The sequence below is a fragment of the Notolepis coatsorum genome (genome assembly GCF_963971535.1).
Source record: "Notolepis coatsorum genome assembly, chromosome: 1".
NCBI lineage: Eukaryota > Metazoa > Chordata > Actinopteri > Aulopiformes > Paralepididae > Notolepis > Notolepis coatsorum.
In genome coordinates this window covers 195,094,875-195,114,754 of record NC_140165.1, presented here as the reverse complement: position 1 = coordinate 195,114,754, position 19,880 = coordinate 195,094,875, and the positions used below count along the sequence as shown (strand labels likewise).

Sequence of the window (19,880 nt, the reverse complement as noted above, 5' to 3'; positions counted from 1 at the left end):
TCAAAACCTCTGGCAACCAGTCGGGCTTTAGGCACTATACCCTTGGGAGTGTCCTTAAGACTACAAACCCATCTGGTGGAAATGCATTTCTGCCCTGCATCTTCAACTTCCTCAAATACATTATTATTGTGCCAGTTCTTTATTTCTTCCTGGTTAGCTGCATCAAATGAGATGTCTTTGGTTACAAGTACATCAGCTTCTCTGTCTTCTGTTTCAATGTTGAGATTATCAACCTGTGAGATATCAATTGATTCCTTTTGCCCATCACTACCATCATTCTCTAGATGTTGCATGTTATACCAGGTTTTATATTTCCCCGTAGCCTTGCCTGATCTCCCTAAGACTCTTGCTTTAAGTAGAGTATTGTCACCTCTGTTCATATATGTTACAGTCTGTCCTGTTTTTAAACTCACACCTGCAGAAGGGGCAGGATTATTATGGGCATTAGGCCTATGCGCCATTTCAGTTTGAGTTACGCTACTCAAAGTGTTTGGTGGATCGATCGCTTCACTTGTATTGGCTTCCCTGTCACTGAATTGTTGTTCATTCTCTGTATTTTGCTCACTGTCTAAACTACCAGTTGCATTGTTTATACCTTGCTCACTTCCTGCTTCTGTGTCAGCATCAGTTTGTACCATGTGCTCTTCACTAACCTGTGTGTTCACCTTGGAAAGCCTAGAGTGATGCACTCTCACTAGGCAACCACCATGCCTCACAAAAACAACAGCCCCATCCTGACCAATAACTATCCCTGGTCCTTTCCACTCAGCGCATTCAGCTCGTTTGTAATACACCTTGTCACCCATCTCATATTTTTCATCTGTGGGTCTGAGCTGATTATGTAGTGCTCGTCTTATCCTTTCTGAGCACTCTGCTTCAGTAAATGCTTTTCTAGAGGCATGCAAGGCTGAAATGTGTTCTCCTACTCTAGCACTCATAGTGGTACCTTCTAGCGCAGGTTTATCAACCAGTACAAAAGGTAGGTTGGGGTTCTGGCCAAACACCAGTTGATGAGGACTGTAGCCGTGCACATTGAGCATACTGTTCTTAGCCATGAGAGCCCAGTCTAGGGCTGTTTGCCAGTCACATCCATTTTCCCATCTGACCTTCTGGATGATGTCGGTGAGGGTCTGATTGTGTCTCTCCAGTAGCCCATTGCTCCAGGGGCTGTATCCTGCCGTGGTTTTTGTCTCAATGTTAAAGTTCTCTGCCATGTCATGGAACTCTGCATTGTTGAATTCTCCTCCATTGTCACTGTAAAGTCTCCGTGGCGGGCCGTGGACGCTGATCCATGTATGAAGAAAAGAGTTCACCATCACAGAGGAGTTCTTTGTTTTCACAATGCTTCCAGCACTGAAACGTGTAAATTGGTCAATGATGTGGAGGTACCATAAACTTGGTTCCAACTCGTGCAGGTCCACTGCCACCGTTTCATTGTACTCTGAAGCCAGAGGCAAGCCCACAGCAGGCTTCGGCTAGGTCTTGCTGTACCTCTGGCATATGTCACATTCCTGTACTATTTGTTGTAAAATAGTGTCACAATCTTTGTCTTTATTTCCCGAACTGCGGAGGAGTCGCTGTAGTCTTACTGCGGAAGCGTGACCAAACTGTTTGTGTAGTTTCAGGAGAGCTTTGTGTTTCTCATTTGAGGTCATATTTTCTGTGACTGTAAGGACCTCATCTTCATCCTCGCTGTTTTCTGTGACTGTAAGAATTCCTGTGTCCTTGTCTCTTATATCTATACAGTAGTGTCCTGAACTGGTGAGTTCAAGAGGGATATTCTGTTTAAACATCACAGCTCTATCATTCTCCATGTCCAAGATGGTTCCTGCCCTTTTCAGTGAAGTCTTACTCAGAAGTAGTGGGATATAAGCTTTGACTACTTCAGTTTCCACTCTACATTTTGTCTGTCCTATTTTGGCAGGCAGTTTCAGTATTCTGGAGGAATGCACTATATTTCCATCTCCAAACCGGAATGGTCTTGAGCTTGGAGTTTCGCTTTTCACAATCTGGTTCACTTGACTTTGACTGAGATCAGCGACGAAGCTGTCCAACCATTTTTCTCCACACACTGTGCAGGTACATGCAGTGTCAATGATAGCCGTCCCTAAAGACTCAGTTAGGAATACCTCTGCTTCAGACAGTGAGGCTTTAGTAAACAGTGTAATGTCACATTCATCTACCTTTGTTCGATCTTCAGTTAGCTTTACTTGTTCGCTACTCTTGTGAGGACAGTCTTTAACCCAATGGAACGTGCTCTGACATATAGCACATTTTGATCTCTTACCGAACCTATCCAGTGGGTTGGTACCCTGTGACGGTTGCCTTTGTTGTCCAACTTGTCCAAACTGCTGTGTTGTTGGACGTCTGAATCTTCCTTGTGAGCGTTGCTCTGTGAATAACTCTTCATCATTAACGTGTATTCCGTTTGATGTGCCGCCTTGCACCCTTCCCCCAAAGATCCTCTTCAGCGTGGACTTCATTGCAGCAAACGTTAAATCTGTACACGGTCAGCGCCATTTGTCTATTTTTCTCGTCTAGACAAGCTGTGTCCAAAAGTTTAAAAGCTAGCATGGCGTCAGGAAGAGTCATGTCATACTTTTTCATTCGGTTGTATCGCTGTTCAAAGTCAATCACATAGTCCGCCATGGACACAGAGCTCTCCTTTTTGATACAGTCAAAAAAAGAGTAAGCGTTGTTGTAATGTTTCTGTCCATCAATGAAGAAACTGGGGTTCTTTGAATATAATTTATTTAGGTCCTGGTAGTAGTTAGGTAGCATACAACAGGTAGGTAGGTAACGTACATGTCAAAATGCAACAGGTGTCTCATTATGACATTTATAGAGACTGGGTCGCGGTACCCTGGTAGATGGGGCCATCTAGTGGTTAGTATAAATCACCACAGTCGTATGCGCGGTCTCTCTCTTCTTTGAGAAACATGCCATCTAGTTTTGCTAGCAGTGTGTCCATACCATTGTTGTTGTTCAAATCCAAAGCGGGTATTTCCATAGCGATGTCCCTTGCCCTTCCTTCCAGCCCAAGGACAACGGTGAGGGCTTGTGTCTTCTTATCAAGTTCAGTAACAATCTTTAAAATGGCTATCTCATTTTTCCAACACTCGTATGGTCGGGATTCGTCGAACTTCGGTGGAACTTTGTAGTTAGCAGTAGCCATCTTCTGCCAACCATCCTGTTATGGTTTGTAACCGACCCCAATCGCACAACACAAGACAGGTATGAGAGTAAGCCAAGAACTGGGCATTTATTGAATACAACAGAAAAGCGGCACTGTCCCTTTAAGGGAGAACACAAAAATACTGGAACAAGGAAAAAGGGCAATGTGCCTTTAAGAGGCGAGCAGGCTAAGGGGAAGGCTAAGGGAGAACACAAAATACTGGAAACAAGAATTAGGGAAAATTGGCACTGTGCCTTTAAGAGGCGAGCAGGCTAAGGGGAAGGCAAGGGAGAACACAAAATACTGGAAACAAGAATTAGGGAAAATTGGCACTGTGCCTTTAAGAGGCGAGCAGGCTAAGGGGCTAAGGCTAAAGGACAGGGCCAGGGCAAAGGACAGGGCAGGAACAGGGGCACTGGAGAGGGGAACAGGGACAGAGGCCCGGGGAGGCGGGCTGGAGACAGGGACAGAGAAAACAGGGTTAAGGCCTTGGACAGGGCGAGGGCCAGAGCTGCTTACAGGGATGGAGTAGGGGCGCACAGGCTAGACGTCTGGAGTGGTGCGCGTCGGCTTGAAGAGCGCGCCGGCTCGGAGAGCGCGCCGGCTCGGAGTGACGCATCCTCCCGTAGAGAATTAGAGAGCGATGCGCGTCTGGAGTAGTAGTGCGCCGGCTGGAAGTCTGGAGTGGTGCGCGTCGGCTTGAAGAGCGCGCTGGCTCGGAGAGACGCATCCTCCCGTAGAGAATTAGAGAGCGATGCGCGTCTGGAGTAGTAGCGCGCCGGCTAGAAGTCTGGAGTGGTGCGCGTCGGCTTGGAGAACGCGCCGGTTCGGAGAGCGCGCCGGCTCGGAGAGACGCATCCTCCCGTAGAGAATTAGAGAGCGATGCGCGTCTGGAGTAGTAGCGCGCCGGCTAAACGTCTGAAGTGGTGCGCGTCGGCTTGGAGAGCGCGCCGGCTCGGAGAGACGCATCCTCCCGTAGAGAATTAGAGAGCGATGCGCGTCTGGAGTAGTAGCGCGCCGGCTAGACGTCTGAAGTGGTGCACGTCGGCTTGGAGAACGCGCCGGTTCGGAGAGCGCGCCGGCTCGGAGAGACGCATCCTCCCGTAGAGAATTAGAGAGCGATGCGCGTCTGGAGTGGAGCGCGTCTGCTGTAGGAGCGCGTCTGCGCGGGGTCTGGAGTGGAGCGCGTCTGCTGTAGGAGCGTGTCCGCTGTAGGAGCGCGTCTGCTGTAGGAGCGCGTCTGCGCGGGGTCTGGAGTGGAGCGCGTCTGCTGTAGGAGCGCATCCGCTGTAGGAGCGCATCTGCTGTAGGAGCGCGTCTGCTGTAGGAGCGCGTCTGCGCGGGGTCTGGAGTGGAACACTGGAATACCTCCCGTAGAGAATTAGAGAGCGCAGGCTGTGTCCCACTCCAGGCAAACGGCGACAGGTGGCGATGGCTGGCACTTCGTCTCACGCCGGAGAAGAACCAGCATACAGATTACAGAAACAGATACAGATAGAGAATCTCCCGTAGGAGCTTACAGATAGAGAACGACCCGACCAGGACTGGGGGGGAGATCGAGGTATTTAAAGCCCACTGGGGCGCTAATTAGAACACACATCAGGTGCGTGATGGTAATTGATACTTGACTTAGAAGTGTGTGTTCGGCACGGACCAATCAAACACATAATGAAAGGTAGTCCAAGGGTGTGGGCTGCTGAAGAGCAGACGAGAGTAAGCGAACGCGAGGGTGGGGGCTGGAGAGGTGAGGAGACAGGGAATTAAAGGTCCAGGGAACAGGAATTAAAGGTCCAGGAAAGAGGCGAACCTCACAGTAACGACAACGCGAGGGTGGGGGCTGGTGAGGTGAGGAGACAGGGAATAAAAGGTCCAGGGAACAGGAATTAAAGGTCCAGGGAAGAGGCGAACCTCACAGTACCCCCCCCTCCACGGGAGCCACCGGGCGACCCAAAAATAAAGACAGGGGGGCAGGGGACATAAACAAGGCAACAAACAAAAAATTGGGCCATGCTAGCGGGGAAGCTACACCAAAAGTGGGGCTAGCAGAGGGACAGGGAAGCTGCCAGGGCACTGATAGCTACAGGGCCTATGCTAGCTGTACTGCTACATTAACATAGAGGCTGCGCTAGCTGCCGGAGCTAGGCTAGCAGACAGGGCTGGACCAGCATGAGAGAACAAGCTAGCTGGAAGGACAGTCCTAGCTGTGGGGAACTGACCTTGCTAGCTGAAGGGGCAGTCCTAGCAGTGGGGAAAAAACTGACCTTGCTAGCTGAAGGGGCAGTCCTAGCAGTGGGAAAACTGACCTTGCTAGCTGAAAGGGCAGTCCTAGCAGCAGGGAAACTGACCTTGCTAGCTGAAGGGGCAGTCCTAGCAGTGGGAGAAAACTGACCTTGCTAGCTGAAGGGGCAGTCCTAGCAGTGGGAGAAAACTGACCTTGCTAGCTGAAGGGGCAGTCCTAGCAGTGGGAGAAAACTGACCTTGCTAGCTGAAGGGGCAGTCCTAGCAGTGGGAGAAAACTGACCTTGCTAGCTGAAGGGGCAGTCCTAGCAGTGGGGAAACTGACCTTGCTAGCTGAAGGGGCAGTCCTAGCAGTGGGAGAAAACTGACCTTGCTAGCTGAAGGGGCAGTCCTAGCAGTGGGGAAACTGACCTTGCTAGCTGAAGGGGCAGTCCTAGCAGTGGGAAAGCTACACAAAAAGTGGAGGCCAAAGCAGAGGGACCGGGTTTGCTGCCTGGGCATGGCTAGCTACAGGGCCTATGCTAGCTGCAAGGGCTGCATTAACATAGAGGCTGTGCTAGCAGCCGGGGCTAAGCTAGCAGACTGGGGCCAAGCCGGTAGTAGAGGCCTGGCAAGCTGCAGGGGAGCTAACGAGGCTAACAGGGAAGCAAACAGGGGAGACTAACAGGCTAACAGAGGAGCTAACAGGGAAGCTAACAGGGGAGTCAACAGGGGAACCAACAGGGGAAACTAAACAGGGAAGCTAACAGGCTAACAGGGGAGCTAACAGGGAAGCTAACAGGGGAGCTAACAGGCAAACAGGGGAGCTAACAGGGAAGACTAACAGGCAAACAGGGGAGCTAACAGGGAAGCTAACAGGGGAGCTAACAAAGGCTAACAGGGGAGCTAACAGGGAAGACTAACAGGCTAACAGGGGAGCTAACAGGGAAGACTAACAGGCTAACAGGGGAGCTAACAGGGAAGCTAACAGGGGAGCTAACAAAGGCCAAACTCAACATACACTGTCTGTGCTGGCTGGGGTCGTCGACTGGTCGGGTCGTACTGTTATGGTTTGTAACCGACCCCAATCGCACAACACAAGACAGGTATGAGAGTAAGCCAAGAACTGGGCATTTATTGAATACAACAGAAAAGCGGCACTGTCCCTTTAAGGGAGAACACAAAAATACTGGAACAAGGAAAAACGGCAATGTGCCTTTAAGAGGCGAGCAGGCTAAGGGGAAGGCTAAGGGAGAACACAAAATACTGGAAACAAGAATTAGGGAAAATTGGCACTGTGCCTTTAAGAGGCGAGCAGGCTAAGGGGAAGGCAAGGGAGAACACAAAATACTGGAAACAAGAATTAGGGAAAATTGGCACTGTGCCTTTAAGAGGCGAGCAGGCTAAGGGGCTAAGGCTAAAGGACAGGGCCAGGGCAAAGGACAGGGCAGGAACAGGGGCACTGGAGAGGGGAACAGGGACAGAGGCCCGGGGAGGCGGGCTGGAGACAGGGACAGAGAAAACAGGGTTAAGGCCTTGGACAGGGCGAGGGCCAGAGCTGCTTACAGGGATGGAGTAGGGGCGCACAGGCTAGACGTCTGGAGTGGTGCGCGTCGGCTTGAAGAGCGCGCCGGCTCGGAGAGCGCGCCGGCTCGGAGTGACGCATCCTCCCGTAGAGAATTAGAGAGCGATGCGCGTCTGGAGTAGTAGTGCGCCGGCTGGAAGTCTGGAGTGGTGCGCGTCGGCTTGAAGAGCGCGCCGGCTCGGAGAGCGCGCCGGCTCGGAGAGACGCATCCTCCCGTAGAGAATTAGAGAGCGATGCGCGTCTGGAGTAGTAGCGCGCCGGCTAGAAGTCTGGAGTGGTGCGCGTCGGCTTGGAGAACGCGCCGGTTCGGAGAGCGCGCCGGCTCGGAGAGACGCATCCTCCCGTAGAGAATTAGAGAGCGATGCGCGTCTGGAGTAGTAGCGCGCCGGCTAAACGTCTGAAGTGGTGCGCGTCGGCTTGGAGAGCGCGCCGGCTCGGAGAGCGCGCCGGCTCGGAGAGACGCATCCTCCCGTAGAGAATTAGAGAGCGATGCGCGTCTGGAGTAGTAGCGCGCCGGCTAGACGTCTGAAGTGGTGCGTGTCGGCTTGGAGAACGCGCCGGTTCGGAGAGCGCGCCGGCTCGGAGAGACGCATCCTCCCGTAGAGAATTAGAGAGCGATGCGCGTCTGGAGTGGAGCGCGTCTGCTGTAGGAGCGCGTCTGCGCGGGGTCTGGAGTGGAGCGCGTCTGCTGTAGGAGCGCGTCCGCTGTAGGAGCGCGTCTGCTGTAGGAGCGCGTCTGCGCGGGGTCTGGAGTGGAGCGCGTCTGCTGTAGGAGCGCATCCGCTGTAGGAGCGCATCTGCTGTAGGAGCGCGTCTGCTGTAGGAGCGCGTCTGCGCGGGGTCTGGAGTGGAACACTGGAATACCTCCCGTAGAGAATTAGAGAGCGCAGGCTGTGTCCCACTCCAGGCAAACGGCGACAGGTGGCGATGGCTGGCACCTCGTCTCACGCCGGAGAAGAACCAGCATACAGATTACAGAAACAGATACAGATAGAGAATCTCCGGTAGGAGCTTACAGATAGAGAACGACCCGACCAGGACTAAGACTAACTGCGCATGCGTTTCGCAGCCTCCAGAGGGCAACCTAGACTACCGTATGGCCAGTAGTATAGACGCAAAGAGATGACATGTTAACAATTTGTATTTCTTATTTGTTAGATATCTGTTTTATTGATTAATTATACATTTGAAAGAATGCAGGTTATAGCCAACATGCAATATATGATTGGTAGGTGAGAACGGGGGACATTGTCACATGGGTAGGTTGTCACATTCATTATATTTCACCACCAGAGGGTCCTGTCTCCCATACTTTGGTATTTAAATGTCCAGAATTGGGGTCAGGGTTCACCTACATTGTCATCTTTGGAGTGAAACAGCTGAATTTGAGGTGGGAGGACTTTTTGTGTTTTTCATGTCCATTCCGCTCCTCAGTATTTTTCTTCTAGGCTTTTACACAATTGGTTTATAATGAAACAATTATTACCCTTAAAAAGTGTGAAGGGATAGCTATAGTTTAGATTGTTGTTAGCTAGCTAACTAGTTGTTAGATGGCTGTTAGCCTTGATGCTATCAAGACATTCTAGTTGGGGTTGGTCGTCACATTTTATTTGGGGTTGGTTGTCACATGTTGTGTAGGCTATTATTGTTAGGCCGATTTATTGTGTTCTTATTTTGTTATATAAGATGGCCTAAAGATGTGTTTCCTGTTCATGTTCATGTTAAGATGCATTAAGTTATGTATTTGTCAACTTGTCAATGCAATTAAACTTAAAAATTTAGTTCTGCCTTCTTGTCTTCTTTTTAAGATGTTCCCATTAAAACACATGGTGACAACCAACCCCATAGTGTGTGACAACCATCCCCATGATGAGTGATTAACTCTTTGTTACAATACGTTGGAAAATGAGAGGGATACACATTTCAAGCCAACATCTTAAGCTTCAATTTAATGTAGGAATGACTATTGAAAGATGTTTTGATGATGCACAATTCACACTAGAGTAAAAAGTGTGACAACGTCCCCTGTTCTCTCCTACAATGGGACAGACATTTGTTTTATATAGCTATAACCTGCATTCTTTCAAATATATCATTAATCAATAGAACAGATATTGGAATACACTATGTAGCCTACGTGTCTAATGAATGAACAGTAGGCTTATATTATTCTAATTAATTGTTTAATTAGGATTTAGTAGATACTATATATATGCTCTGCCCTATACGTACAGTAAGTACAGTACACATATTAAGGCCGCCAGAGTCGGCCAGCGGACTGGTGGACTGTACTATGCAGCACAGTATCTGCGATCTCCTAATAAAACAAGTCATTCGAATAATATAAGCCTACTGCGTTCATTCATTACGCACATAGACTATACAAGTTCAAGTTCAAGTTTCTTTAATAGTTGTCATACAGAAGTACAGAATACTTTCATACAAAATGCTTCTTACTGTTACGCTCCAGAGACTGTGCTAGACAAGATAGTATCAAATAACATAGTATAGCATGTAGTTTAGAAGAAGAAAATTAGGTCACAGTGTTCGGTATAGACATATGTACAATGTTCTGAGTTACCATATAATATACAATACTATGCAGTGTACTAATGTACAGTACTATATAGTGCAAAGCAGAAATGGGATGAGGTACAATTTAGGTACAATTTACGAGTACAGTACTGCGAGCGTGTGTGTGTGTGTGTGTGTGGGGGGGGGTGCATGCGCGCTGTGGCAGGTGGTCACGAGTAGTAGCCTGTATTCTCTATATATACAAGACAATACATTAATCTAATCTCATTTTGATCGGTCGCAAAGCGCTTCCGCCACCATTTCCACACGGCTGCATCGCATCAGTTGCATTTAATGAGCTGGACAGGTGTATCTAAACTCTCAACTTTTTTCGATTTCATTTGCACACGGCACAGAGCCTGCCTTATAAGAAGCTCTGGAGGCGTTGTTTTGTATGCAAATGACCTAGACGGGAACGCGCATTCGCATTTCAGAATGGCGACATTCCTCAACGCCGGTATCTCAGCTGTGATCGTTTGAGCCACTTAAGACATCTTCCACACGCGTTGGGGAATCAGAGTGAACTTGTCGTCGATTCTGTCTCAGTCAGTTCCAAGGTGTTTGCCCTAAGAGAAGTATTTGGAAAATATTGGAGAATGAGACCCAATGTGAGTAACTGAACACTGTTGCACCTATTAAGATTAAAACGAGGTCACGCAACAAAATATCACCATGGTTAAATATGACCAAAAAAGAGTGCGTCGAGCAGCTGAAAGAAAATGGAGGAACAAATTAGAAATTCATCGTAGCATTTTTAAGGAACTCTTAACTGCGTATAATAAGGCTATTCGCTCTGAGAGAAGAGCAAATTTTTCAAGAATCATTGCAGTAAATCACGGTGATTCAAGGGTATTATTTTCAACCATTAAATCCCGCACCAGCCTCCGATATTGTCAGTCTAGCTTCTACTTCAAAATGTGAGGATTTTGCTCAGCTTTTTACCAATAAAGTAACTACTATCAGGGCTGGCGTTGACTCTGAAGAAACTTTGCAACATTTCTGAGGCGGAACTTCATAAAATTGTAATGCAGAGTAAATCTTTTTTTTAGTGGTGGGACTCGATTAAAAATGTTAATCAAATTAATTCGAGACTTTATAGTTAATTAATCGAAATTAATCACATTTGAATCGCATATCAATATTTAATGCGAAAAGCAAAATTGTTCAATTCAAATGAATTTTGGTATACGAGTGAATCGATGAATATACATTATACATACGTTTAAGCAGCAAAATCCTGTATTAGCTACTACACAGACCAACAGATCAATGCAATTTTTAACAAAGTGCAGCAATTTTAGGAATTATATATATATAGCGCAAAGGACCTTTTGTAAACTCAAGCACTTTCAAGGTAAAAGTAAAACACAGTACTTTCAAGTACATTCCAGAAAAAAAAAAGAAAAAAAAATCTTGATTGATCTCAATTTCTGTTATACATTTTTTTATGAACAAACCAGACTAAAAGTTATTTGCGATTTATTATACTTTATACTTATAGCACATGCATGAGTCTGGTCTCCTTTGAAAGGTAACATTCTTACACAATAAAGAAAAATCATCATGCGATTAAATGCATACATTTTTTTTTACTTTTAATTCTTTCTGTAGTTAATTAATCTAAATTAATGCGATAAAGTCCCAGCCCAAAATGTTTTTAAACTACATGAGACAGAAATACTTTTAATTGGCCCTAAAGCCAAAATGGATGCACTTTTTAATAGGCTAGGAAATCTAGCTCTACAAAATAAAGCAGAAGTAACAAGCTTAGGTGTTATTATTTATTTTGGGTGGTCTGGGATGGCACTGGGACCTTTGGGACGCTTTGGGGTGCTGTGGTGGGTTCTTCATGCGGGGGGTCCCTGGGGTGTCGGTGGGTTGGGGGAGTTCAGTGGTGGGGACTGGCCGGGGTCCGTTGGGGCGCATGTTTGGTGTTCGGCTCTGGGAGAGGTCGGGGGGGGTTAGAGCCTATGGCTTCGGCTGGGCCTTTCCCAGACCTTTTTCATTGTTGGGCTCCCTCGGTTCGCTGGCGTTTAGGGGATTCCTTGCATGTGGGGCTCGCTACGGCTTCTGTGGTGTTTCGGGGTGTCCCGGGGATCCAGGTGTCGTCTCGGACCGTCCATGGTGCTGCATGTTTTCTCATTTGACCGTTGTTGTGTCTGTCTGCTTGAGTGTTTGGAGTTGTTGCCTTGTTGCATGGCTCCTTTGGCGTGGCGTAAAAAAAAAGATATATAAATAAATTAAATAAAAATGTAACCCTAACTAACCTTACTGTCATGCACTTGTCATAATAAACTAACCTACACTGTAGCACTCAACACTTTGATGAACATTGTCACTCAGCTGATAGAGTTGTGCCCTTCCTGATGACTTGTCGTACAGAACTTGTAAGCCGCTTTGGATAAAAGTGTCAGCTAAATGATTAAATGTAAATGTAAATGTGGCTGCAGGTCCTGGGGTGTGTGACGGGTCATTCCTCCGTGGAGTTTGAGGGCGGGAGCGTGGAGTTAGCTGGTTTCTTCGTGGTGGCGAGGGCGCCGGGACAGGGGGAGATGGGGCAGCCCGCGGGCGTGGCACTCCCGTCGCCTTGCATGACGGTGTGTGAGTGTCGTGCAGGCTGTTTGTGTTTTCCTTCGGTCATGACGTGCTTTATCAGGGAGTGTGTCTTGGATGGGGATTGATGTGTGGGGTGTTTGGGGGACTGACTGTTCCGGCAACACATGCTTTCGAGCAACACTGTACTTAAGTTATTGTACTTATTTTATACCTATTCTTTTGCACTACTTTTATTGTCTTTGATACCTATTCTTATGTCTGCACTTTATGCATTGCTTTTATTCGGTCAACTGATACAATGTTTATGCCTATGTTCATATTTGCTGTGAAGCACTTTGAGCTGCAATCCATATATGAAAGATGCTATATAAATAAAGTTATTATTATTTAAAGGGCCAGTCTGCGATCCTACAATAAACGAATGGGTAGTCACAATAACAAACAAACTAGAGGTGGGCATAGATTAATTTTTTTTAATCTAGATTAATCTATCTGCAATCCTGGAAAATGGCTAAAAATAATTTAAATAAATCTGCCGAAGGCATTCAAAATATGTGTGTTCTACCCAAATAATGACCAGAAGTAAGTCCTTACTTTTTCTTTCCTCCTTATGTTTCTCAGGCCAGGTGGCCCATTACACCATGAGCCCATCTCCCGTTTCCAAAATGCATTACAGACTGTTTGAAAAAGCTGTTTTGCTATGATAATTGGTAATGAAATATCAAAATAATGTTCAATAAGATGTTCTTGTGTTTAATAAGTTGTTTTATTCAGAAGTTAACACAAATAAATAATATTACCAGTACAGTACAGTATCTAGCACACTCTCAGGAGCAAAACAGAAAGAAGCATTTCAAACTTGAACTATGTGACATGGCTTGACTCAATCAGTCCAATCTCTATTTCTCCTTCTTCCACCAGTCACTCAGGCAGACCAGCTTGTTTTATGTAGCGGTGTCTACTTATAGTGCCTATAATATTTTTCCCGTTGGGTGCCAGACAGGGCCAAACCCTGCCAATGCAAATCAACTGCTCCAGTGGAGTTGCTCAGTGGCCAATGGTGTCAACTGTGGTTGTACTGGGCAGCTCCCAGGTGTGAATGGAACTGTGTGAATGTGAAGCAGGGCGTTCCTGAAAAAGAGCATCTGTGCTCAGCAAACCTACACTGGGTAAATAAAGGTAAAAAAAAGTTTAAAAAAAAAAGAATTAAAAAAAATATATTTTTTTTAGATTAACAGCGTCAATTATATTATCGCGCGATACTAGTATCGCGTTAACGCAGCACGTTAACGCCGTTAACGGCCCAGCTCTAAAACAAACAAACAAACAAACAGAAGAGGACTGGATAGATTAATAACCGCAGACTGTATGTCGTAACCTTTAGAAACACTGTCCTGCTTTATGAAGGTTAAGAAAGTTACAAATATCTACAGATCAAACTGTTGTAGAATGTATGTGAATGTATGTGAATGTATGTGATAACACTCTGACGGGAGCTTTAATCACACCTGGTTAGAAAGGTGTTTAGTTCAAAGAATTCTGATGTTTTCACTATCAACTGTTCTTTGTCTGTCTGTCTGTCTGTCTGTCTGTCTGTCTGTCTGTCTGTCTGTCTGTCTGTCTGTCTGTCTGTCTGTCTGTCTGTCTGTCTGTCTGTCTGTCTATAGGAGCTACAGGGATTTAGATATAATTAGAAATAATACTTCAGAGTTCAATCCAAGAGAGCCTGTGTGTGTGTGTGTGTGTGTGTGTGTGTGTGTGTACCTGTATAGAGTTCAGCAGGTCAGTATGGTAGTAACGGTCATGGTGGGCGTTTGCTGCTGCTAGAGTTAGCAGGTAGTCGTTTCTGGACTGAGTCGCCTTCGAATTACAGTCACTTTTCTTAGCTTTCAACTAGAGAGAAAGAGAGAGAGAGAGAGAGAGAGATAGAGAGAGAGAGAGAGAGAGAGAGAGAGAGAGAGAGAGAGAGAGAGAGAGAGAGAGAGAGACAGAGACAGAGACAGAGAGACAGAGAGAGAGAGTAAAGTAGGTTAGAAAAAGTAAATTAAAATTATATTTGTCCCAAAACAGAGAGTACATATATACCAGGGAGGGGCAACTGGCGGCCCGCGGGCCACATGCGGCCCTCACCGACGTTCCATGCGGCCCCAGGCCAATACAAAAAAAAAAAAAAAAAAAAAAAAGTATAATATTTTTTATATTTTTTTTATTTTTTTGTATTGTATTCGACTAAGAAGAGTTGGCAGTCAACTATGGCTCCTTTCGATCGATTAGTCGACTATTTGACTAATAGGGGTCAGCCCTAGTGTGCACATATTCAACGCTGTTGAAAGTGCCGTGCAGCAATATGGGGGTTTTGATAAACTGTCGGCTGTTGTTACCGATGGATTCGCCGGGCTTCTAAGGCAGAGTGGCGTTGAGTGTCCAATACTGCACTGCATTATACATCAGGTAAGTTCGCTAACATAATTTCCATCTATTGTGCGTCACTATAATGACCAATGCGAGTCGAGTGTAGTCAAATTATATGCGAGAGTCGTTAAATCGTTTTTCTTTTTTTTTTTATCTGATATAGGAGGCTCTCTGTGCCAAGAAGCTTGAATACAGCCATGTTATGGATTTGGTTACCAAGGTTACCAATCTAATTCGTGGAGGCAACAGGTCACTAAACCATAGAAAGTTTGTCTCCTTTTTGGAAGAGATGGACACTGATTATGGCGACTTGCAGCTACACACAGAAATCCGATGGCTGAGCCGTCGGAAAGTACAGGAGCGACATTGAAACACTGCAAATGCAATTCAATGATCGGTTTGAAGATTTCAACGGCAAGCAGTCACGGATAGCGCTGTTTGCCGGCCCCCTCACCGCTACGGTGTCAGAGCAGCCCCCACCGTTGCAGCTTGAACTGTGCGAGCTACAGTCAGATCCTTTTTTTCAAGCAAAGAGAAATGAGAGGGGAATTTCGTTTTGGAAACTGCTACCTGAGCCCCGCTTCCCACTCCTCAGGGACTTTGCCCTCTCTATGGCCAGTATGTTTGGGAGCACATACATACGTGAGAGCAATTTCTCAAACATGAAGCACATCAAGTCAAAGGAGAGAAACAGGCTGTCGGATGAAACATTATTTCATCTGATACAGATTGCATGCACAAACATTGAAGTTGACATTCCTGCTATTGTGCGCCAAATGGAGAGACCACAAGTGTCTCATTAAAGACAGGGGGGGGAGGAGATGATGAAGAGGTGTAGAGGGGGGGAAGGAGATGATGAAGAGGTGTAGAGAGGGGGGGAGAGATGATGAAGAGGTGTAGAGAGGGGGGGGAGATGATGGAGAGGTGTAGAGAGGGGACCATTATTATTATTATTATAACCATTATTGACCCACTGTGGGGCGAGGGTGAATGTCATGCCAGTTTGATAAAGGGTCAATGGGAGGCATGTAGTATTGCACTTTACTTTACTTGCACTTTACTTGTTTACTTTTGTAGTGTTCAGATAACACTAATAACACAAACACAAAGCAGCATTCCTGCTGCATTTCACTACAACAGTAAATCAAAAGTGCAATAATAAATGATTGTTAAATGTATAAACTTGTATCCTGCTACTAAACAAAACATTCCTGAGTGCTTCATATCCATAACATGCATTTCAGTGTTATAATGTTTTGTTTAGTAGCAGGATAAAAGTTTATACATTTAACAAAATCATTTATTATTGCACTTTTGATTTACTGTTGTAGTGAAATGCAGCAGGAATGCTGCTTTGTGTTTGTTGAGCAGTGGGCTTTAAGTTCATACATTTATTTTATTAGAAGCCTTAATTATAATTGATCGTTTTTGTATATATTTGGGGTTACAGCAATACTTTTAAATTCAGCTGTTTATAAATTCATAAAGTTGAAATTGCATTACTAAATGCATTTGAAATGGAATAAAAACAAAGTTACAACACATTATAATTGTTTATATACCTTATTTATCACATCTGTGACTATTATGGGCTATTTGAGTGATGGGGTACTACTGGCGGGACTGCCGATAAACAATGCGGCCCCCCAGATTGATTGTGGACATTTTGTGGCCCTCACCATATACAAAGTTGCCCACCCCTGATATATACATAGAAAATACCTGATGTAAAAGGAAGGAAAGCTTTGACATGGTACAGACTGGGTGGACACAGCCTGGACATAGAAACAGACTGAGTGAACACAGCCTGGACATAGAAACAGACTGAGTGAACACAGCCATAGAAACAGACTGAGTGGACACCAGTGATGGGAATAACGGCGTTATAAATAACGGCGTTACTAACGGCGTTAGTTTTTTCAGTAACGAGTAATCTAATGGATTACTCTTCCAATCTTAATAACGCTGTTACCGTTACTGCCAAAGAATTCTATGATTGAAGCTGTTTTTTTTCATCAGACAGATTTCTGCGCCGAGAGGCAAAGTCTTTCTCTGGTCTGCATCCCCTTAACAATTGTGTGTATTGAGCTGTACTGTACTGTACCCATTCTGCAATCTGTTAATTAAAATGTTCAATCAATCAGTATATATTTGTTATTTATTTTTGGTATAGTGCTTAACAAGCATAATTTAATGTTGCCCAGTTGTGGCCTGTTGAGGGGCAATACATATCAAAAGTTCCAAAACATCTATTGTGTTTGTATTTGTATGATCCACTATATAAACATAGTAATTATAATATCTACATATACATGGCATTTGATTGGAGGCTAGTCTCACTTTGTCCCACAGCAACATTAAAATAGTTTAGATTTGTGTATGTTGTTTATGTAAAAAATTTACTTGAAAGTAACGCAATAGTTACTTTCTGAAGTAACTAGTTACTTTTATCATTTGTAACTGAGTAAATAATTTAGTTACTTTTTGGAAGAAGTAACTAGTAACTGTAACTAGTTACTTTTTTAAAGTAACTTGCCGAACACTGGTGGACACAGTCTGGACATACATAGAAACAGACTGAGTGAACACAGTCTGGACATAGAAACAGACTGAGTGAACACAGCCATAGAAACAGACTGAGTGGACACAGTCTGGACATAGAAACAGACTGAGTGGACACAGTCTGGACATAGAAACAGACTGAGTAAACACAGTCTGGACATAGAAACAGACTGAGTGAACACAGCCTGACCAGAGAAACAGACTGAGTGGACACAGTCTGGACATAGAAACAGACTGAGTGGACACAGTCTGGACATAGAAAGAGACTGAGTGGACACAGCCTGACCATAGAAAGAGACTGAGTGGACACAGTCTGGACATAGAAACAGACTGAGTGGACACAGCCTGACAGAATCTCACTTCCTACTACACTGTGCGAGATATAAGGAACTAAGAGTGGTTTTCATTGATCAAATAAATTAAATCTATCCATCTCCCTGATCCGTAGAAACTGTGTGTCTATGTGGAGAGTCAGTGTGCTGTGTGCATGTGTGTGTGTGTGTGTGTGTGTGTGTGTGTGTGTGTGTGTGTGTGTGTGTGTGTGTGTGTGTGTGTGTGTGTGTGTGTGTGTGTGTGTGTGTGTGTGTGTGTATGCAGGTGTGTGTGTCAGTAGCGGCCGCTGGCGCTGGTGCCTTGTGGGTCGCAGTTCACGTTAATAGGTCGAGTTGAAAATGTAATGCTCTGAGATGCTCTGGAGCAATCTCTCTCTGTCTCTCGGATCAATCAAATCAAATAATTAACACATGTATGTTGTCATTTTAAACAACTCACCATTCATTCATTATGCATCAGCAGCAGCTAAATTAATGTTATAGTTCGCAACACAGCAGCGCGTTTTGAATCGCTAGCCTATTAATTATCGTCTCAGCAAGCACAGTCAATACTTTTTTCCGTAGCCGCATTTCGCGGAGACAGCTGTGTATAGCGAGAGAGAGAGAGCGAGAGAGAGAGAGAGAGAGAGAGAGAGAGAGAGAGAGAGAGAGAGAGAGAGAGAGAGAGAGAGACTCACTGTTTAGTTGAAACGTCCAGGGCAGGAGAGCTTGATAAACGTGTATAATCCACTGTTGATGTATTCCAGACCACTGTCCACTGTCTCCAGACTGCATCCGCCATATAGCTTGTTAGCCAAGTGTTAGCTTTTTAGCACAACACAAGTACATTTCTTTGTCCATCCGCGTCGAACAGACTGCAAACTACCTGGCGTTCTATCGCCATGCTCTAAGACAAACTCTAACCTTAACCAACTTTGAAAGAGTGCCTAAGCTTAACCGTCTAAAGAACTTGCAGTCACGGCACGCTCTGCTGCCTGCATCTCACAACAACACAACAACACAACTATCTCTCACCAACGGACCAACCTAGGAATAAGCTAGAATTGGAACATTAGAAATTGGATTCGGCCAATCAGAGATCGTCTCTGTGAAATTCTGCTACGGAAAAAAATACTGGCGTCGGCCAATCAGAGAGCGTCTCCGCGAAATGCGGCTACAGAAATTCTTGACGCTACTGGCTAGACCGCTTCAAATCGCGCCCCGGATTCCAACATAATAGTCATATTTCAACGCACAACGCGTTATGCACTGATTGGCTGTGACGGATACAGCGATCAAACTGTGACGCGCACTCAGAGCGCTATCGCGTCTAGCCCGGGCCGAGAAATACGAAAAAATAAAAAAAATAAAAAAAACGTCACTTCCTGCTCAGGAAAACAAGTGTTTTTTTATTTTAGATAATAACGTTATATTGTGCATTGGAAATACAAACATACTTAAAATGAGTAAATATTATTCATTTTAAACATGTTTATATTATTTATAGGGCTATAAAACAAAAAACTAAAACGTTTTATTTTCTTCTTCTCTGATTTAACAGCAGGTGGGGCGGCGCCCGTGCGCCCCTAGTGGCAGAGCCGCCACTGGTGTGTGTGTGTGTGTGTGTGTGTGTGTGTGTGTGTGTGTGTGTGTGTGTGTGTGTGTGTGTGTGTGTGTGTGTGTGTGTGTGTGTGTGTGTGTGTGTGTGTGTGTGTGTGTGTGTGTGTGTGTGTGAGTGAGCCATGCTTACCTTGACACTAGCTTTCTGTAAACTAATCCTTGATTGGAACAGACCCAGCCTAGACCTACAGACACAATTCATTTGAGATACAGATTAACAGTGTTTTATAAACATTAATATAAACATTAGCCTGGTTAAATAAAATGTGTTCTTATAGTAGACTACCCTGGTTAAATAAGAATGTGTTATTATAGTAGACTACCCTGGTTAAATAAGAATGTGTTATTATAGTCTACTAGCCTGGTTAAATAAGAATGTGTTATTATAGTCTACTAGCCTGGTTAAATAAGAATATATTAGTATAGTCTACTAGCCTGGTTAAATAAGAATGTGTTATTATAGTCTAATAGCCTGGTTAAATAAGAATGTGTTCTTATAGTCTACTAGCCTGGTTAAATAAGAATATATTAGTATAGTCTACTAGCCTGGTTAAATAAGAATGTGTTATTATAGTCTAATAGCCTGGTTAAATAAGAATGTGTTCTTATAGTCTACTAGCCTGGTTAAATAAGAATGTGTTATTATAGTCTACTAGCCTGGTTAAATAAGAATGCATTCTTATAGTCTACTAGCCTGGTTAAATAAGAATGTGTTCTTAGGGGCCTTTCTCACTCACCAATCGGGGTCGAATCAGCGCCCCCGGGGACGGGGGGGGAGTGTTTTCACTCAGACGGACACACCCCTTTTGGGTGCGAAGCGGCGCTGATTCGTATTACCCCCCGGTGAACCTGGGACGCTTGAAATAGA

The 19,880-nt window shown here is 45.1% G+C and overlaps 1 protein-coding gene across 2 annotated transcripts in view; it reads right to left on the bottom strand.

Annotated features, from left to right (window-relative positions):
• The window catches only part of fchsd2 (FCH and double SH3 domains 2), a 376,153-nt gene that overhangs the window by 229,628 nt on the left and 126,645 nt on the right, over positions 1–19,880 (bottom strand). For both annotated transcript variants that reach the window (XM_084325412.1, XM_084325413.1), the window contains exons 7-8: positions 19,143–19,197; positions 13,872–14,000 (exon numbers count right to left, since the gene is read on the bottom strand). In XM_084325412.1, coding sequence (XP_084181538.1) covers positions 13,872–14,000; positions 19,143–19,197 — 184 coding nt within the window. The remainder of the gene's footprint in view (positions 1–13,871; positions 14,001–19,142; positions 19,198–19,880) is intronic.